We start from the raw sequence: 17,970 nt of genomic DNA, 5'->3' as shown, positions 1-17,970 counted from the left end.
TTTTTCTTCAATAGATATTAAGTTTATGCTATTAATATAATACTGTTAACTGGCTGTTTAGTAGAAACAACTACAGCAGATTACAAGAACATCTCTAATTTTTACTCTCCAAATCTCCACCAGAGAATGTGAAATGTCAAACTTCTCCTGTCCTCTGCTCTTTTCTCCTATAAACTGTATGGTGGAAATGTCCTCATATGCATGTCTATAATTAATCAAAATATCTGTTTAAATAATAGAAGACTTATATTTCGTGCATGAAGCTCGCATTTGGACAACTGTAATGTCTGATGTTTAATATTAGAAGCAAAAAAAATCCCTGTTTAGTTGAATTCTCTTTGACTCCTAAATGATCAGTGACAGACTTTTATCCTTCTGCCTCTGTTTCTCATTGCCTCAGTGATTCAAAGTTTCAGAGTTTCTCTCACCTTTTATATCTGTTAGTTATCAATATATGGCAAATCACAATACAAACGTATCAAAGGTTTTAATAACGTTTTGATTATGCACGCATTTGCAGAGGTTTTAATGTTTAGATTGCCCTCAACAAAGAAAGAATATAAACGGAGTACTAATCGAACAATATTCAGACACACTGCCCGCCCTGGCTCGCATCAGCGACAGAGACACGGGAGCACACACACAAACGGCAGGGACGCGCTGATCCTCCATGGACAGAGAGAAGCTTTAAAGCAGGAGAAAGTTCAGGTCTGAGCTTAGCCTCCACATTCTGAAATATTTTCCCCAAACAGGTAGAAACCTTCAGTCTACGTTACCAGCACGTTACCGTGTGCATGTGTCAGTAAATGTGTGTGTGTCGCGTTTGTGTGTGTGTCATACAGCATCAAAGCCCAACGCACAAATGGATGAAGAGTCCAGCCACTTTCCAGTTATTTTGGAGGGACATTTGAGCCTTTATGTGTCAAATGGCCTCTCTGTAACAAGCCTCACTCATAACGGCTAACAGACAAGCACGGTCAGAGTGAAGCATAAGCTGTGACACTGATAAATTCCACCCGCCATTGTGGCTAGTTAGAGTCACGCTGCTACCCGCCATGGCCGAAATCCACCCGCATTTGGCTTGTTGGCGGGTGTAAATGTCAAGCTCTGAATTTGGTAATAATTCTTTCTACTCTTTACTTTTACACATTTTTAAGACTTAAGGATATTATAAATCATCAAGGTTAAGTTTACATCTGCAGACCTCATACTGGTGGGCCAGATATAATAAAAATATTAGTGATCTTGTGGGCCGGGTATAACTGTACCATGGGCCGGTTTTGGCCCCCGGGCCTTGAGTTTGACACCCCTGATCTAAACCATATAATATTATCTCAACTTACTCATAGCTAGTTTATCTGCAGGACTCCCCTGGAGCTTTTTGAAGCGTCTAACTCATGAGAATAAGAGAAAACAGTTTGTGAATGCAGTGAAAATCTTGTTTTTTAAACCTGACGTCAACAAGACCTGGTTAAAAACTCAATATTTCAGTAGATAAAATCATATGATGAGTTTTAGAAATGATTATATCTTCATGATAAAAATGACATAAACTTTTCAGTGGTATATGTTACACCCTGTAAAGGGGAGAATATGAATGAAAGAAGAAACACGTGTTATTGCTGCTTTTCATCCAAAAGTGTAATTAACATCCGTAAGCAACAAGCTCCCCCTACTGACGAAAACAGGAAGTGCTAGACAACAACAAAATCTAGACAAGACCAATCGATTGCTGATGTGAATTTATACTTTTAACATATCAGAACAAGTAAACATTTTAATGTTAAACACATTTTTAGATAGAATTTCAAAGTGTTTTAAAATGCATATTAACTCTTTCCTGACATGTTATTTTTAGCTTAAGGTTATTACTGTTTTGTTAAACGTGTTTTTTAATCTTTTTAGCTAAATTATCCATTTTCCATCCATTACACACTCCCCCTAGCGGTCAAATCCAGAAGTACAACAAAACAAACAAATTTCAAGATAAAACTAATCGATAGCAGATATGAACTTAAAATAAGTTTAACAAAATACAGCAAGGTTTTTACATGACCATTTTTAACACATACTGTTATTTCAGCCCCTTTCAAATCAGTTTTTAAGCCCTTTTAAACTTAAAATACCACTTTTGAATACTTTTTACATTGGAGTTAGGCTTTATAGCTGAGTGATCGTTTTGTATCCACTACATATACACCTGTGCCCCTCATTACCTGTACAGGTGAGCACCGGGGTGTGCAGTGTTCTACTCTGTTTTCTTTGTACTTATTTAACCCATTTAGACCTGGGGCCTATTGCACAAAACTAGGATAAGGGATTAAGCCAGGATATCTTGGTTATCCTGGCTCAACTTATCTGTGATCCGGTTGCACAAAAGCGGGATAGTGGAGAGCAGGATATGTTATGGTATAAGTTACCATGAAGATTTATTCTGTGGAGCTAGCCTGCTCCAGACCAGGCTAAGTTCCAGGATCTATTTAATCTCATCCCTTATCTCAGTCAGCAGTCACCACAAATGGAAACCAATAGTTATACCACTGCCCACTACACAATGTTACCACATTCAACTAGACCCACTGTCATTATCTAAACACTTGTGACCTTATTATCTAAACACCTGCGGCATACCCATTACGCACGATCACTGTGCACTCTGTTGTGCGCGTGCTGTCTCAGTTTATTTCTATATTCGGCATTCCAAAGGTAATCCAGTCTGACCAAGGATCAAATTTTACCTCCAATTTGTTCTCTCAAGTATTGAAACAGCTTCACATTAAACACAACAAGGCACTGCATACCATGCCCAAAGTCAGGGAGCCTTAGAATGTTTCCACCAATCCCTAAAATCATTGCTGCGCTCCTATTGTGTGCAGATGGACAGAGACTGGGAGGAGGGGTTACTATGGTTAATGTTAGCAGCCAGAGAAGTGACGCAGGAGAGCGCAGGCTTCAGCTCTAATGATTTGGTGTTCGGTCACACTGTGTGTGGTCCTTTAAATATTCTGTGTGATCAGTGGAAGGATGCAGAAGCGCCTAAAAATCTTATTGATTACGTGAATGGCTTTCGCCACAGACTGTATGCTGCCGGAGAACTGGCAAAGAAAAACTTGACTTTTGCTCAAAATAAAATCAAAAAACTGTACGACCAGCTTGCTGAGCGCTGCGTGTTTAGTGTGGGGGACCAAGTCTTAGCTTTGTTACCTGTTGTGAGTTCTCCATTTCAGGCTAAGTATTCTGGTCCGTATGATGTGACAAAAATAATATCTGAGCACAACTACATGATTTCTACTCCTGACCGTAGAAGGACAGTGCAACTATGTCATGTCAACTTGTTAAAACCTTATTATGCTCGCGTTTCAAATGACACCAACAAGGATGAGAGTGCTTCAGGACTTGCGCACCCTACTTGTTCGGTGGGGAGAGTGTCCATGATTTATTCTCCACAGTCAGTGTCCACTGAGGCAGAGGATAGTTTACCTTGTGTTGATCCCGCTGTTCTTCAAGGTCGCCTTAAAAATTCAGAGTCTCTGAGTAACCTGCAGGTCCTCTTAGGTCACTTAGCTGAGTCCAAACGGGCAGATCTTTGTAGTGTAATAAAATCCTTTCCTTGTTTGTTCAGTAACACTCCCACGCAGACGCACCTGGTTGAGCACGATATTGATGTTGGAGATGCACAACCAATCAGGCAGAGATTTTACCGTGTTAATCCTGAAAAACGTAAATATCTTGATGCAATAATAATATACATGCTTGATAATGGCATAGCTGAACCTTCTTCTTCCAGTTGGGCTTTCCCTTGTCTTTTAGTGCCAAAGTCTGACAACACTCCAAGATTTTGTACCAACTTTCGTAAACTAAACGCTGGTACAAAGCCAGACTCTTTTCCGCTTCCCCACATGGAGGATTATGTCGACCAAGTGGGCCATGCCAAATATTTCAGCAAGTTTGACCATCTAAAAGGTTATTGGCAGGTCCCTTTGTCAGAGCATGCGTGTGAATTATCCGCGTTTATTACTTCAAATGGTCTGTACTCTTATAATGTCATGCCTTTCAGGTTGCGTAATGCCCCTGCAACATTTCAGAGGCTCATGACAAAAGTTTTGGGGGATTTGGAGGGGTGCTCTGTCTATTTGGACGACGTGGTTGTCTATTCGGACACGTTGGCTTCTCATGTTGAGCGCATGCGTGCCTTATTTGGCCGTCTGGCAGAGGCGCGCCTGACCGTTAACCTCGCTAAGTGTGAGTTTGCCAGAGCGACGGTCTTGGTCGCGTGGTGGGGCAGGGTGCTGTCCGTCCCATTGAGGAAAAAGTTAAAGCAGTTGCATGTTTTTCTGTTCCTTCAACCAAAAAAGAGCTCATGCGTTTCCTAGGTCTTGTCGGTTATTACAGGAGCTTTTGCAGAAATTTCTCTGATGTAGTCGCACCACTCACAGACTTGCTTAAGGCAAGTGTGACTTTTGTGTGGTCTCCTGTTTGTCAGCAGGCATTTGACAAAGTTAAATCATTGTTGTGTGACGCACCTGTTCTCTCTGCTCCCAGGTTTGATCGTCTCTTTGCGCTCCAAGTCGATGCCAGTCACATGGGAGTGGGGGCGGTACTGTTGCAGAGAGATGAGTTTGGTATTGAAAAACCAGTGATCTTCTCCTCTAAAAAGTTCAACTCTTACCATCATACTTATTTTACTATTGAGAAAGAAGCATTGGCATTAGTGTGGGCACTTCAGCATTTTGACGTGTATCTTGGATCTGGTGTCGTACATGTAGTGGTCTTCACCAATCACAACCCTCTCATTTTTCTAAATTCATTAAAGTGTCCTAATCAAAGATTAGTGAGATGGTCACTATTCCTTCAGTCTCACTGGCTTGATATAAGACATATAAAAGGGTCTGACAGTGTGGTGGCAGACACATTGTCCAGAGCGCCTTTACAGTAAATATAGCCACGTGATTTTCCCGTGCTAATTGTTATCTCTTACCACTCGTTTCTCTTCCCTTGCCCCTCTTAAATTGCTCAAAGGATCCAGGTTGCTGAGGTGGGAGGGTGGGGATGTAGGTGAAGGAAGAGGTATTGATAATAAGCATTAGGTCAGTCTTCCTGTAAATATTGTAAAAGGGTAAAGTGACCAATGGTAAGTTTTGGCCGGTCCACCAGGTGCAGAAGAGCTGGCCTTTACATCTCTTCAATCTCTGCTCTGCTCTACCCTGCGCTGCTGCAGCTCTACCCTACAGCGCTGCGATTCCTCGTGTGCACTTTGACTATGACAGTTGAAATGAATAGATTTCCTTTCTTATTTCATCTGTATCACCCTGTTTAGATAGTAGAATGCCATTGTAGAATCTGGAAATAACTTTACTACATGAACCTGATTTCAGCACAGACACAAACACATGGAAGAATCCTTTTTACCAAGTTTCTCTTCAATTCTGATTCAAATCATTTCTAACCTGCAGATATCTGTAGAAGTCATCCTTTTCCAAACCAGGAGACCTCTGAAGTTCCTCAAAACTCTGCAGCACCCCCTTCTGGATAAATGTGTAATAGGTGGTTAATCCCTTTGAGATCCATCTTTTGAATCTCCTTCATTCTTGTTTGGTTTCAAAGCTGAGTCAAAGACACACCACCTGACTATTTTAATCTGATTACCTAATCCACATGTTTCAACTCTCTTTTTCCATGAATATAAAGTTATGTGTAACATTGGTACCATCAACTGATCCTGTCATTCTTTATCCATGAACACAGATATTATAGGTACTCCTTACACTGATTGTTTTTTACATTATTTTATCTCTTTCCCTGGCATAGAAGTGATCAATATCACAGATTTCTCAGTTTTGCAGACCTCCTAACACCTCTGGTGTCATCTAGCCAGAAGAAGGAAGACAAGAGTCTTGAGGAGACTAGTACTGAGCTAGGAGGCTAGCTGAGCCCATTTAACAGCTTTTCTCCCTTGTTTTATCATTAACATGCATTATATGGAAAATATTACATACAGTCATGGACGAAAATGTTGGCACCCCTGGAATTTTTCCAGAAAATACACCATTTCTCCCAGAAATTGTTGCAGTTACAAATGTTTTTGGCATACACATGTTTATTGCCTTTATGTGCATTAGAGCAATAGAAAAAATTCGAAGAAAAAAGCCAAAATTGACATAATTTTACACAAAATTTAAAAATGGGCCAGACAAAATTGTTGGCACCCTTTTAAAACTGTGGGTAAATCATTTTATTTCAAGCATGTGACACTCATTTAAACTCACCTGTGGCAGTAACAGGTGCTGGCAATCTAGAAATCACACCTGAAGCCAGCAGATATGCCAACCTTGGCAAGATATTTTGAGTACCACCTGTGTCATGCGTTTCCTTTGCAACTCCTTTGCTTTTCACATAGTAATTTCCCAATTCACTGGCAGGAAACCAGTTGATAAAAAACCTGAGAGAAGAGAATTTTATATATATATATATATATTATATATTATATATACTAGGGCTGGGACTTTATCTCATTAATTAAGAATAATTAATTACAGAAAAAATAACGCTACAAAAAAAAAAAAAAAGCATTTAATTGCAATTTAGTTTTGCACTCCAAACAGCGCGGAACGTTTCTCATTGCTCGAGTTCCTGGTAATCAACAGGACAAACACCATGGAAACCGATGAGAAGTTGTTGGGTTTGGTTTAGTTTTAAAAAACTACCGGATGGACACCTAGATAAAAGCACAGTTGTGTGCAAATTGTGCAAGAAAGAATTTGCCTATCACCGGAGCTCTTCTAGCCTCCGCTACCACCTCGATGCCAAACATGCTGCAGCTAGCACAGACAACGTTCCTAATTTGAGCAGGCAATGTCGCCAATCCACACTACACAACAAGATGACTGGGTTCAGAGCCAAAATGAATAAGTCCACGACTGACAAATTAACAAACTCACTGGCGAAATGGATTGCGGTGAACTGTCGACCACTCTCAGTGGTAGAAGATAAGGGGCTAGAAGCGGTGCTACAGATAGCTTCGTCTGACCCAAATTAGGAACTGCCACCAGAAAGAATAATTCAAACAATGCAATCATAATATTCCTTTTTCATATTGCTCTTCATGTTCACACTCAGTGATGAAAGTGAACACAATTTTGTTGTTTAAGCTCATTTATGTGTCTATTCATTGATTCAGTCACATACCAAAATCCATTTCAATTGAAAAATGTTACTTCTTGTGTCAAATGCTGATATGCGATTAATTGAGATTAATTGATTACAAAGCCTCTAATTAATTAGATTTTTTTTTATTGAGTCCCACCACTAATATATACACATACTCACACATATACATGTATCAGGGCTGAACGTTAACTTTTTTTGCCCACAGCACTGGTGCTACAGAGGTTAACAATCTTGTAGCACACCCTTACATAAATTTACTGATACTCAGAGTAAAAGGAAAATATTTGTAACATTATTAGAAATTCATGAAACACTGTTAGAGCTTGGTCCATATTGTACTATCACACTGGGGTCTGATGTTTATAGAGCTAATGTGATTGAAAAGATCCCTTTTTTCTATCTAACACAGTGTAAACATCACATCAGCACCAGCGCTTGACATTAACTTTTTGCTCACCAGCCACAGTGGCTAGTGGTTCTGCAAACTTAATAGCCACTTAGTATTTCCACTAGCCACAACTTTGGCATTTGGTAACTCTGAGTTATATGCCAAATTTGGTACAAAGGGTATGATATGACACAAGTGCTCTACCTTCCCTCACCAATATGATCACTATCAGCTCTCCTTTTAATAAAGCACTTCTCCCTGTACATATGAAACAGCACAATACTGAGATATGGATCAGACTGTTAGAGACAGTCATCTAAGAGTCAAAACTCTTAGGTTTTTATTTTCTGAATGGATATCAGGTTTATACTACAATTAAAATACTGTTAATTGGCTGTTTATTAGAAAAAAAACTACAGCAGATTACAAGAACATCACTAATTTTCAGTCTGACAAATCTCCACCAGAGAATATAAGTGTCCAACTTCTCCTGTCCTCTGCTCTATACTGTATGGAGGAAATGTTTTCATGTGTGTGTCTTATACTAATTAAACTATCTTTAAATAATAGATGACTTACATTTGGTGCACGAAGCTCACATTTGGAGAACATTAAACAACTGATGTATAATATAAGAAGAAAAAAATCACTGCTTAGTTGAATTCTCTTGGACTCCTAAGTGATCAGTTACAGACTTTTATCCTTCTGCCTCTGTTTCTCACTGCCTCATTGAATTTATTTAAAGTTTCAGAGTTTCTCTCGTCTTTTATAACCGTTAATTATCAATTTATGGCAAATGTATAACTAACCCTGAATATACAAACGTTTAAAAGTTTCAATAACATGAAACTTCTGTGGTTGATACTGAGCAAGTCCATAGACTGTAGAGAGAATTGGACAAACCCCGTGTGACGTCAGTCATCTGCTTATCATAGGCGGACTCAAACAGCTCTTGAAGTCAATCTGCTGAGGCTTCCATGTTGAAATTGTGGTCTCAACTGAACTGTGGATCAACCTAACGGCTGCCCACTTAGCATGACTTCCTGTCAGCCTGCTAGCTAGCATTCTGGTCGACAGAAATGGAGCCTCTGCCTGCCAAGCTATCTGTCAATCAATGAAATGCACCAATCAGCTTTCATCCATAATACAGTCCAAACGATCATGGTTCAATAAAGTTCATCCCCTGAACAGTAGGAGCACAATAAGACACTAGCTAATGAGACACGTTTGGTGTTTAGAACCACACTGTTAACCAGTTTATTTTGTGTGTCAAAACCGGCTGTTTAACACGTGTGCAGACGGGACTTCTGGTGTTCCTGCTGCCAGCCTCAAGTGGACACTCGCGGTATAGCAATTTTTTGCTCTTCCGTGTGGCTTCATTTTTCAGGACCAAAGGTTGCCACTTGAGCAAGTCACGGCAGAAGGGCTCACTCAATAGCATACTCCATCTTGTGGTGAAAGCGGGTAACTACACCTAATCCGCTTAACAGTGCTTTCTATCTGTGGTTTCCTCTTTTGAGCACAATAATTACTTATAACAAAATTATAATACATGCAGAGCAATCTCTAAAGAATACATAAAATGGATTAGACTTCTCTGATAGAATGAACCACACTGTTTAACAGTAATTAAAATAATACGTAAAGGGGGGTGACTTCTTATGTGCTTGTAAACTTATTATTCTCACAATAATACAAAAGAAGACACAAAAATAATTATTTTAAAGTGAGTAATAGAAAATGTTGTAATTGGTTTCATTAAATAGATCAGAATGCAGGAAAATAAAAGTTTGATACTTAAATTTATTGTGGGAGAAGACCTCCAGACTCCCTTCCCTGATGAGGCCAACAATGAAATTTCAAAATAAAATAAATTTAAAATTTTTTAAAAGATTTTAATGCATTGGCCAACAGTTTAGTGCAGAAGAAAAAGAAAGAAAAAAAAACAGACTTTCTGACACAGTATTTATGCATTTGAAAAATTATATCAGGATGAAGGTTGTTTTTCTTGTCATTAACATACAAATGTGTCTTAAGATTTGAATGAAAAAGTTGTAATAAAATCACAATCATGACCTGACCTGACAAAGTTGTAATACATTTTTTTTCTACATCACCCACCCCTATTGAGCAGTGACAACTACTGCAGAACAAGAATGAATTTACCAACAGCCCAGATTATGATGTGAATGGAGACCTGTTAGCCAAGGCTCAGTGGAAAAGAGACATGCTGTGAAGAGGGGGATGCTGATTTATAAAAATGTTCACCAATGCTAGGACAAGGGCATTTATATATGGTTAAAGCCAAAGACTGAAGCGTTTACATTTTTATTTCATGTCTTTAACTGCTGAAAAGGTGAATAAATAAAGATTTCTGTAAACATTTGAATTCAGTGCAGCTTTCCAGAAAACTCTACGGAGTTTGGAGGTTGTTTACAAAAATAAAAACTGTTTTAAAGGCCATTATTTTCAGCCACCTTAGGTCTAATGAAGTTAACCATTATTTAACCCAGAGTGTTTCATAGCAGGAGCGTCCAACTGAGATATAAAGATCTTTTTACAAGGTAGTCCTGACTAAGACAGCAGCACAAGACATTACAACAACAGACTATAAACAATTTTTAAAATTTATTTTTATTTATCTGTTTATTTTAAACATTTTGAAGAAATTTAAAATACACAAAATGATAATCAATCAAAGAATAGTTACAATAATAAAAAATCCCCCCTTCTTCTATCTAAGAAAAGCTGAGCCCCCCCAAGACCCACATGAATAAAATAGTGATCATTATCATCAAAAATCAACATCAATTTGAATTGTTTCAGAGATAAAACCAGAAGAAAACGGGTTTATGTGTTTATAATACCACAAGACATTTGTATAAACCCTTGAAGTTTAGCCATGATCTAAGCTAATATATGCCAATCTAACCTCAGAGCAGACAAAGCCTCGCACCCTGAGACCTGAGATACCCAAAGGTTTTTTATCATTCTGTCACTGTAATAAAGTAAATCTGTATCATAAGCAAATGGAAATAGTGTCAGTATAAAGAACATTCATATATATTCATTTACTAAATGAAGCGTAATGGCCCCAGCACTGAACCTGTAGTAGCTCTGAATGAACTTGATTGAACATATTGAATTATGGTCTAAGTAAGCAACCAGCCAAGCGGGTGCTACTCCTCTTATTCCGTATTTCTGAAGTTTTATTATTAATAATTGATGACCTACTGTGTCAGATTCATGCAGCAGATTCTTTGTGTGAAATGTCTGATGTTATTTCCTCTACAAAATTCCATGAGAGCCATTGAAGATTTGTGTTATTTGTAAATCTGTTTGGTTGGCCATCCAGGAGACTGTGTTTGGTGATGAAGTCATCTTATCTTGAGTAAGATATGATTGAAAAAAAGGTCACATCAATCAACCAATCAAGAGCGTTTAACTGTGAAATATTAGAAAGTACAAACCTTTATGAGCAGTGACAGTTGTGTGGTTTAAAACACTCAGATCTTTTTTTCATTTGTAGCATCAATGAGCTAACCTGACACGCCAGATGGATTTATTTCACACATCCATCTTGGAAAGCTTCAATAGGAAACATTTGAGCAAAGGCAGAGGATTTGAAAAAAACTCGGAGTGTGATTGGATGAATGTTCAGTCTGTCACATTTCTACGGGCCAATAAGAGCAACAAAACACGTGACGTAGCTGCTATCGAGCTCTGTGTGCGCAGCTAGTGAGGAATAACGCGAAACCTGGCGACTATAAACATGTCAGTACTCGACTTTTGTAGTTTTTGAAAAGAAAACATGTCGTCAAGTTCTGATAACTAACTTGCTACCAACAAGTGTACCATTTCACTTACACAAACACGTCACTTTGTTTACTATCCCTGAAAAGGAATGTGAATTGAATATACGTACTGTCCCTTATTTAATTTGATTTTTTATTTAAGTTTTGTTTAGTTATTTGTTCAATTCGATTGTATTTTTACTACCGGTTGTGTTGCTGCAATGCCAGAATTTCACCTCTGTGGATCAAAAAAGTTGTATCTTATCTTATTTTATCTTATAAAACTGGTGCTTTAGAAGCATCCACGCTAATCTCTTCCTCCATACCTGCACCAACTCCTGCTGGTGTTTGTTTACGTAACAACACTGCCGTGCCTGAAAGTACTGCCCCTCGTCGCTGATTGGTCCTGTCACTGTTTAAGCGGGCCCAAACGGTTCAGATGGGAGCTTTGCGTGATGGATTCGCCAGTGAGAAGCAAGGAAACGGGTGTATCCATCTGCTTTCAAGGTTATAAATGAGCCTGAAGTGGGTTAGAAGAACAAGTTTGTGAGTAAGAACGGTTGGTGAATGAGGTCCAATCAGCTCTCAGCAACAAACATGAAGAAAAATCAAGCTGAAGGATTCAAACACAGAAGTTAACCCACTTTTCCTTTAAATGACTTCTGTCTACTTCAGCTTACACAGCTCAGCAGTGGAACCAACAACAACAGTAAGTCCAGCATGTAGAGGCTGAGTGAATGTGGTGTGGACTCTGTGGAGGAGAGTCATGGTTTCAGAGATGCTGTAGAAGGACAGAATACCTGCTCTGTGATCCAGGTACACTCCCACTCTGGAGGACAGAGGACCAGAGACAGAAGTCTGGACATTGTTGTACCAAAAGTTATAACCACTGTAAGAACAATCTAACGCCCAAGATTTGTCATTGAATCCAAATCCACATTCATCCCCATCTCCTTTTCTGCTGATATTCTTGTATGCGACTGCTACATCAACTCTTCCTCTCCACTCCACCTCCCAGTAACAACGTTCAGTCAGACTCTCTCGACTCAGGACCTGAGACCATCCAGTGAATCTGTCTGTGTGACGAGGATAAGACTGTTTTTGACTGGTCCGTGTTGCTTTTCTGTTCTCATCAGATAATAACAGACGTGTTTGTGCTGTGTTTGGATCCAGTGTGATGTCACATGAATATCTGATGAACTCCTCTCTGGTCTTGGGCTCTGGTTGTGGCTGTAAAACATCCACTTCAGTCCCTGTGAGTGAGATGTTTGTCCATGTCTCTGTCAGGACGTCCTGTAGTTTCTCTCTGACTGCTGACACAGCCGCTGTCACGTCTTCAAAGTACCTCAGAGGACGGATATGGATGCTGGATGAGCGCGTAGGTTGTCTGAGTGCTGACAGTGAGGGGTAGTCGTGTAGAAACTGGTTGTGATCCTGTGTTTGTGACAGCGTCTGCAGCTCGCCGTCTCTCCTCTTCAGCTCAGCGATCTCCTGCCTCAGCTTCTCCTCCAGCTCTTTGACTCGACTCACTTGGCTTTCCTGCTGGGATCGGACCTGCTGGCTCACATCGGAGCGTCGTTTCTCCATGAGATGGATCAGCTGGGTGAAGATCTCCTGGCTGTCCTCCACTGCTTTATCAGCGGAGCGATTGATGGCCTCTGCTTCCTGTTGAAGCAGCTTCACATCTTTCTCTCTGTCCTGGATTCTCTGCTGGATGTTTTGTCGACTCACCTCCAGCTCTCTCTGCCTCTCGGCCCTCTCTGCTGCAGCTGAGACCGTGTCGTGGCCTTTATGCTCATCCAGTAAACAGAAAGTACAGATAGACTGCTGATCAGTGCGACAGAATATCTTCATCACCTCATCATGACGAGAGCAGACGTTCTTTTGGAGCTTCTTGGACGGCTCCACCAGCTTGTGTTTCTTTAAAGGAGCTACTTCAAAATGAGGCTGAAGGTGGGTCTGACAGTAAGAGGCCAGACATTGCAGACAGGACTTTTGGGCTCTCAGTTTCCTCCCGGTGCAGACGTCACAGGCCACATCTTCAGCTCCAGCATAGCAGTGATCAGCAGGAGCAGCTTGGAGTCCGCTCTTCTTCAGCTCCTCCACTAAAACTGCTAACATGGTGTTTTTCAGCAGGACAGGCCTCGGTGTGAAGGTCTGCCTGCACTGAGGGCAGCTGTAGAGTTTCTTCTCATCCTCTGTATCCCAGTGGGTTTGAAGACACTTCATGCAGTAGCTGTGTCCACAGGAAACAGTCACTGGATCCTCCAGTGGATCCAGACAGATGGAACAAGAGAAGGTTTCCTGATTCAGCGGAATTCCTTTCTGCGCCATTTCAGCTCTCAGAGACAACGACCGTCTGAGTTTGACTTCCTAAGGAATAAAACTAGTTTGATCTCTGATCCACAAAACAGGTGTTTGTGCTGTGAACCACAGCTCCTGTTGGCCACACCCATCTTCAAACTGTAGATCTGATTGGGAGAGAATGAGGAAATGCTCATTCAGAGAGGAGCTGGCTGTAGAAAAAGGCAGGGTGATGAAATGAAGCTCTGCTTCATTCCATTAAGAGGAGCGTCTCCCTGAAGTTTGAACTCTGTTAACAACAAAGCCTCAGTTCAAATCTCAACATCTGAAAATATTTGAAGCTTTAATCGTCCAGCTTTTTAAGTTTTGCACTTAAACTTAGAAATGCATTGGAAAATATCTTTTATATTGAGTTCCTGCATCACCTCAGATATTTTAAGTTTTCAAAAGCACATAAATCCTTCATTTCCTTTGTATTTTATATCTGTTTTGTGACAGCAGCTCTCATGAGTGATAGGACATGTAAAACCCCTGTTCCTTTAATGTTGGCATGTTATAAAAAAATGTGAATAAAAACAGAGTACAGTGTTGTTCAAATCCCTTTCAATTTCTATCCAATTAAATACAGGAAGTGTTGACAGGAAGCTTTTTGTAGATGAGGAAGAAATACCATCGATCAGGGAGAAGTCAGTAAAAAGTTTAGGGAGATGGTATAATGAAGAGCTTAATGACAGTGAACAGGTAGAGCAGTTTAGAAAAGATGTAGTGGAGGGATTAGGGAGGATTGATAAATCAGGGCTCCCAGGGAGGTTGAATTTATGGTGTTTGGGCTGTTTCCTAGACTGATGTGGCCCATGTCAGTTTATGAGATCCCAATATTGAAGGTAGGGCAGCTGGAAAGAGTAATTAACTCATTTGTAAGGAAGTGGTTGGGCGTTCCTCGGTGCCTTAGCAGCGTGTCACTGTATGGCAAAGGGATACTCCAACTCCAGATCACTAGCTTAACAGAAGAGTTCAAGTGCTCAAAGGTTAGATCAGAGCTGCTGTTAGCAGGGAGCAAAGATAGAATGGTTAGCAGTGTAGTTCCAAATCCAGTTAGGGGAAGGAAATGGAACCCAAGACAGGCAGTAGAGGAGGCAAAGGCAGCTCTTAGGCATGCTGAGATTGTAGTCAATGTCCAGATAGGTCGGGGAGGCCTGGGGCTTGGTTCAGGTAGACCGGCATGGAACAAAGCAGGTCAAAGCAAGACAGAACGAGACTGGTAGTGGAACTAGGGCTGCCACCTTTTGTGCATTAAAATAAAGGACGCCTCGCAATCCTCGGGGCCACAGCCATCACGGGCCTGTACCATGACCACTGTATTACCACTCTTTGAGTTTTGTCATGTAGGCCATTGTTTACTTTTTGGAGTGTTTTTAAAATTACAAATTTCAATCAGGCAACTTTTGAGGGAAATACTGTACTTTTGTCAGATTACACAGCATCTTTTATTAAGTAAAATAATAAAAACAAAATTGTATGAAATGGTGGTCCAAACTTCCCATCACTTGACAGCCATTTGACCTCTGATGCCACCAGATAGTCCGTAGCACATTGCGGCTGACCTTGAAATTTGCAGTTAGGCTGCAATTTAAATTTAAAGGTGTGCTATCAACCTGGTTGGAGACTCGTATTCTATGGCTGTTTTAAATTTTTTGTTTTTGTTTTGAAAGATAATATTTCACATTTTAACCCCAACCCTCCAATATCAAAAGTAATTATGTATCACTCCTCTAAATACGCTGTAAATGAATTAGTTTTTAAGTTTACTGGAGTAGATTTACAGACCAGTTATTTTACCTCTACTTGAGTAAATTTGATTCAAAGACATTGCACTTTTACCTTAGTATATTCGTTCGGTCTTTCCTCCCTTTAAACAAGAAATTAAAACAGCAAAGTGAGCACAGTTCAGATTAAAAGTATTTGCCATCTGTCCCTTTTATATACTAAGAAAAAAATAATAATGACATTTTTTTAAAATTTTGAATGAAGAGATCTATTTCTATCCTTTAAACTTTTACATTATTATGGAAATACAGAGCAATATCTACTAACACGTTTAATCTGGGTGGGGATTATTACGTTTTATTGGACCATTTGATCCATTAAAAGTCAGCTTGGCTAAACGTCTATCATACCAGTGTTTTTTTTTCTTTACACGGGGACCCTCATGTCTGAAGCCACACCCCGCTGCTGCATTACTCGTTCTCTCAAATCCAAAAGGAGCTCAGAGGCTGACAGACAGAAAAACATCATGGTTTGATAAGGTTTGATAATGTTTGTGATGTCCCATGAATGGAACTTCCATCGAAACAGGCTTAAAAAGCTGTTTTTTACTGTATCAGCCTCAAGAAATGTGTGGGAATAAAGATCTGTGACACCACAGTTTGGCTCTTTTGGACCCTGTGTCTGTGTAGTTCTCTGGAAGCATGCGTTTAATGTCTGCCTGACCACTACGCTCCCCAGAAAACACTTGACAGCACACACTGCATTTGGAATTTTACTCACTTTCACTGCTGCTGTCCCACCAGTTGTTTAATTCTCCCACTCACTTCTGTGTATATATAAACGCTCCTGTGCCGCGAGTGTTTGAAGCTGTCACCTCTTCCTCCTGCTCCACTTTTCGCGAAGAGAAGACCCACCTTACTCCTCTGATTGGCTCTAAGTTTTAGCAGACCAATCCAACCAACAACTGCAACAAGTATGAACCAATCAGTGGCAGAGTAGGAGGTGAGGGATGAAAATACGGAACAAATGGCGTCCCGTATTGACTCAAAACGGGACGCTGCATTTAACTGTCAAATACGGGACGATTCCGTATTTTAAGGGATGGGTGGTAACCCAACAGGTCCCACTGCATATATAGGGGTGTAACTTGGTGGATGTCACACAATAAGTTTTCATGCGTAGAAATACCAGGTGTGGCGGGTGAAAGTGTGAAAAGGTTAAAATGTGTGTGTTACACTCTGAATGCATGAGACTTGTTGTTCCATTAGAAAAGGTGGTCTTTATTCACAGCCTTGGTAACTGCAAACATAACAGAAGTACAGTCTTGTTTGAGACCCGGTGTCTAGTTGTTCTTTACAGACTGTCTAATGCAATACAACTGAGCTTCCTACCTACCCTTGCAAAACAGATGGATACGCCCGTTTCTTTGTTTTTCACTGGCGAATCCATCTTGCACAGCTCTCATCTGAACCGTTTGGGCCCAGTTAGAAAGTGACAGGACCAATTGGCAACGAGGGGCAGCACTTTCAGGTGCAGCAGAGTCGTGACGTAAACAAGTAGCAGCAAGAGCAGGTGCAGTTATGGAGGAAGAAATTAGTGTGGATGCTGCAAAAGCACCAGTTTTATCAGAACTTGACAACATTTCTAAGTTAAAAGAAGAATGAAGAACAGCAGTGAGTTGTTTTCTTTTCAAAAACGACAAAAGTCGAGTACTTACATGTCTATAGTCGCCATGTTTCGCGTTATTCCTCAGTAGCTGTGCACGCGCAGCTTGATAGCGGCTACGTCACATGTTTTGTTGCTCTTATTGGCCTGTAGAGATGTGACAGACAGAACATTCACCCAGTCACACTCCTAGTTTTTTTCAAATCCCCTGCCTTTTCTCAATGTTTCCTATTGAAGCTGTACCAGATGGATGTGTGAAATAAATCCATCTGGCATATTGTGATACTTCCTTCCTGCTAAGCCTAAGTTTACAGTAACGTGTAACTCAGATAACAATATACCTCGAGTAAATGTATCCAAACTGAACAAAGTGCAAATACAGAACATGAAATGTACAGCTTATTCTTGACAAAATACGTTTCTGTTAACCAGTAATGCATATGACATCTTGCAAACATTGTGCATATTAACAACCTTGACAGGTGTCAGTTAACAAATGCTAAACATAGATAGCGAGCTACGCATGCTAACATTAGCTTCGGATGCTAGCGCTAGTTTGCATCCTTGTTTTATGACAAAAACAACAGTTCTAGCATGTAAACTTACTTCCCAAATATAGATAAACTGAATCTAAATTGTATAGCGCTTGTGCACTTCTCTCTCACCTGTAAACATGACAGAAAGACAGTCTTGTTTTAGAGCCGGCGTTTAGCACTTCTTTTCAGACAGTCTAATGCAATACAACTGAGCTTCCTTCCTGCTAAGCCAGGAGTGCAGCGTCAGTTGATAACAAAACAGCGCGACTACTGACACCTACTGGCCAAAACAAATATCGCCCTGAGGGTACATTAGGCTTAAGCAGGTGAGTTTATCCTGTTCAAAGTG

General features: G+C 40.2%; 1 protein-coding gene across 2 annotated transcripts; it reads right to left on the bottom strand.

Moving 5' to 3' along the window:
* Positions 1–11,889: 11,889 nt before the first annotated feature.
* On the bottom strand, positions 11,890–13,698 carry LOC121510117 (tripartite motif-containing protein 16-like). Of its 2 annotated transcripts, XM_041788030.1 has the most exons (2): positions 12,726–13,683; positions 11,890–12,593 (listed from the first exon to the last, which is right to left on the bottom strand). In XM_041788030.1, the coding sequence occupies exons 1-2, from the start codon at positions 13,681–13,683 to the stop codon at positions 12,016–12,018; spliced, it is 1,536 nt and encodes a 511-aa protein (XP_041643964.1). In that variant the 3' UTR covers positions 11,890–12,015. The 2 variants fall into 2 exon arrangements, with proteins under 2 accessions (XP_041643964.1, XP_041643965.1); XM_041788031.1 differs by having other exon boundaries at positions 11,890–13,698.
* Positions 13,699–17,970: the final 4,272 nt, after the last annotated feature.

The sequence above is a fragment of the Cheilinus undulatus genome, linkage group 5 (genome assembly GCF_018320785.1).
Source record: "Cheilinus undulatus linkage group 5, ASM1832078v1, whole genome shotgun sequence".
NCBI classification, from domain to species: domain Eukaryota; kingdom Metazoa; phylum Chordata; class Actinopteri; order Labriformes; family Labridae; genus Cheilinus; species Cheilinus undulatus.
The sequence above is the reverse complement of the archived record's forward strand: the minus strand, read 5'-3'. Positions and strand labels throughout refer to the sequence as shown.

Coding starts and splice junctions, on each gene's coding strand:
- LOC121510117 (XM_041788031.1), bottom strand. CDS start 13,683: ATGGCGCAGAAAGGAATTCCGCTGAATCAGGAAACCTTCTCTTGTTCC.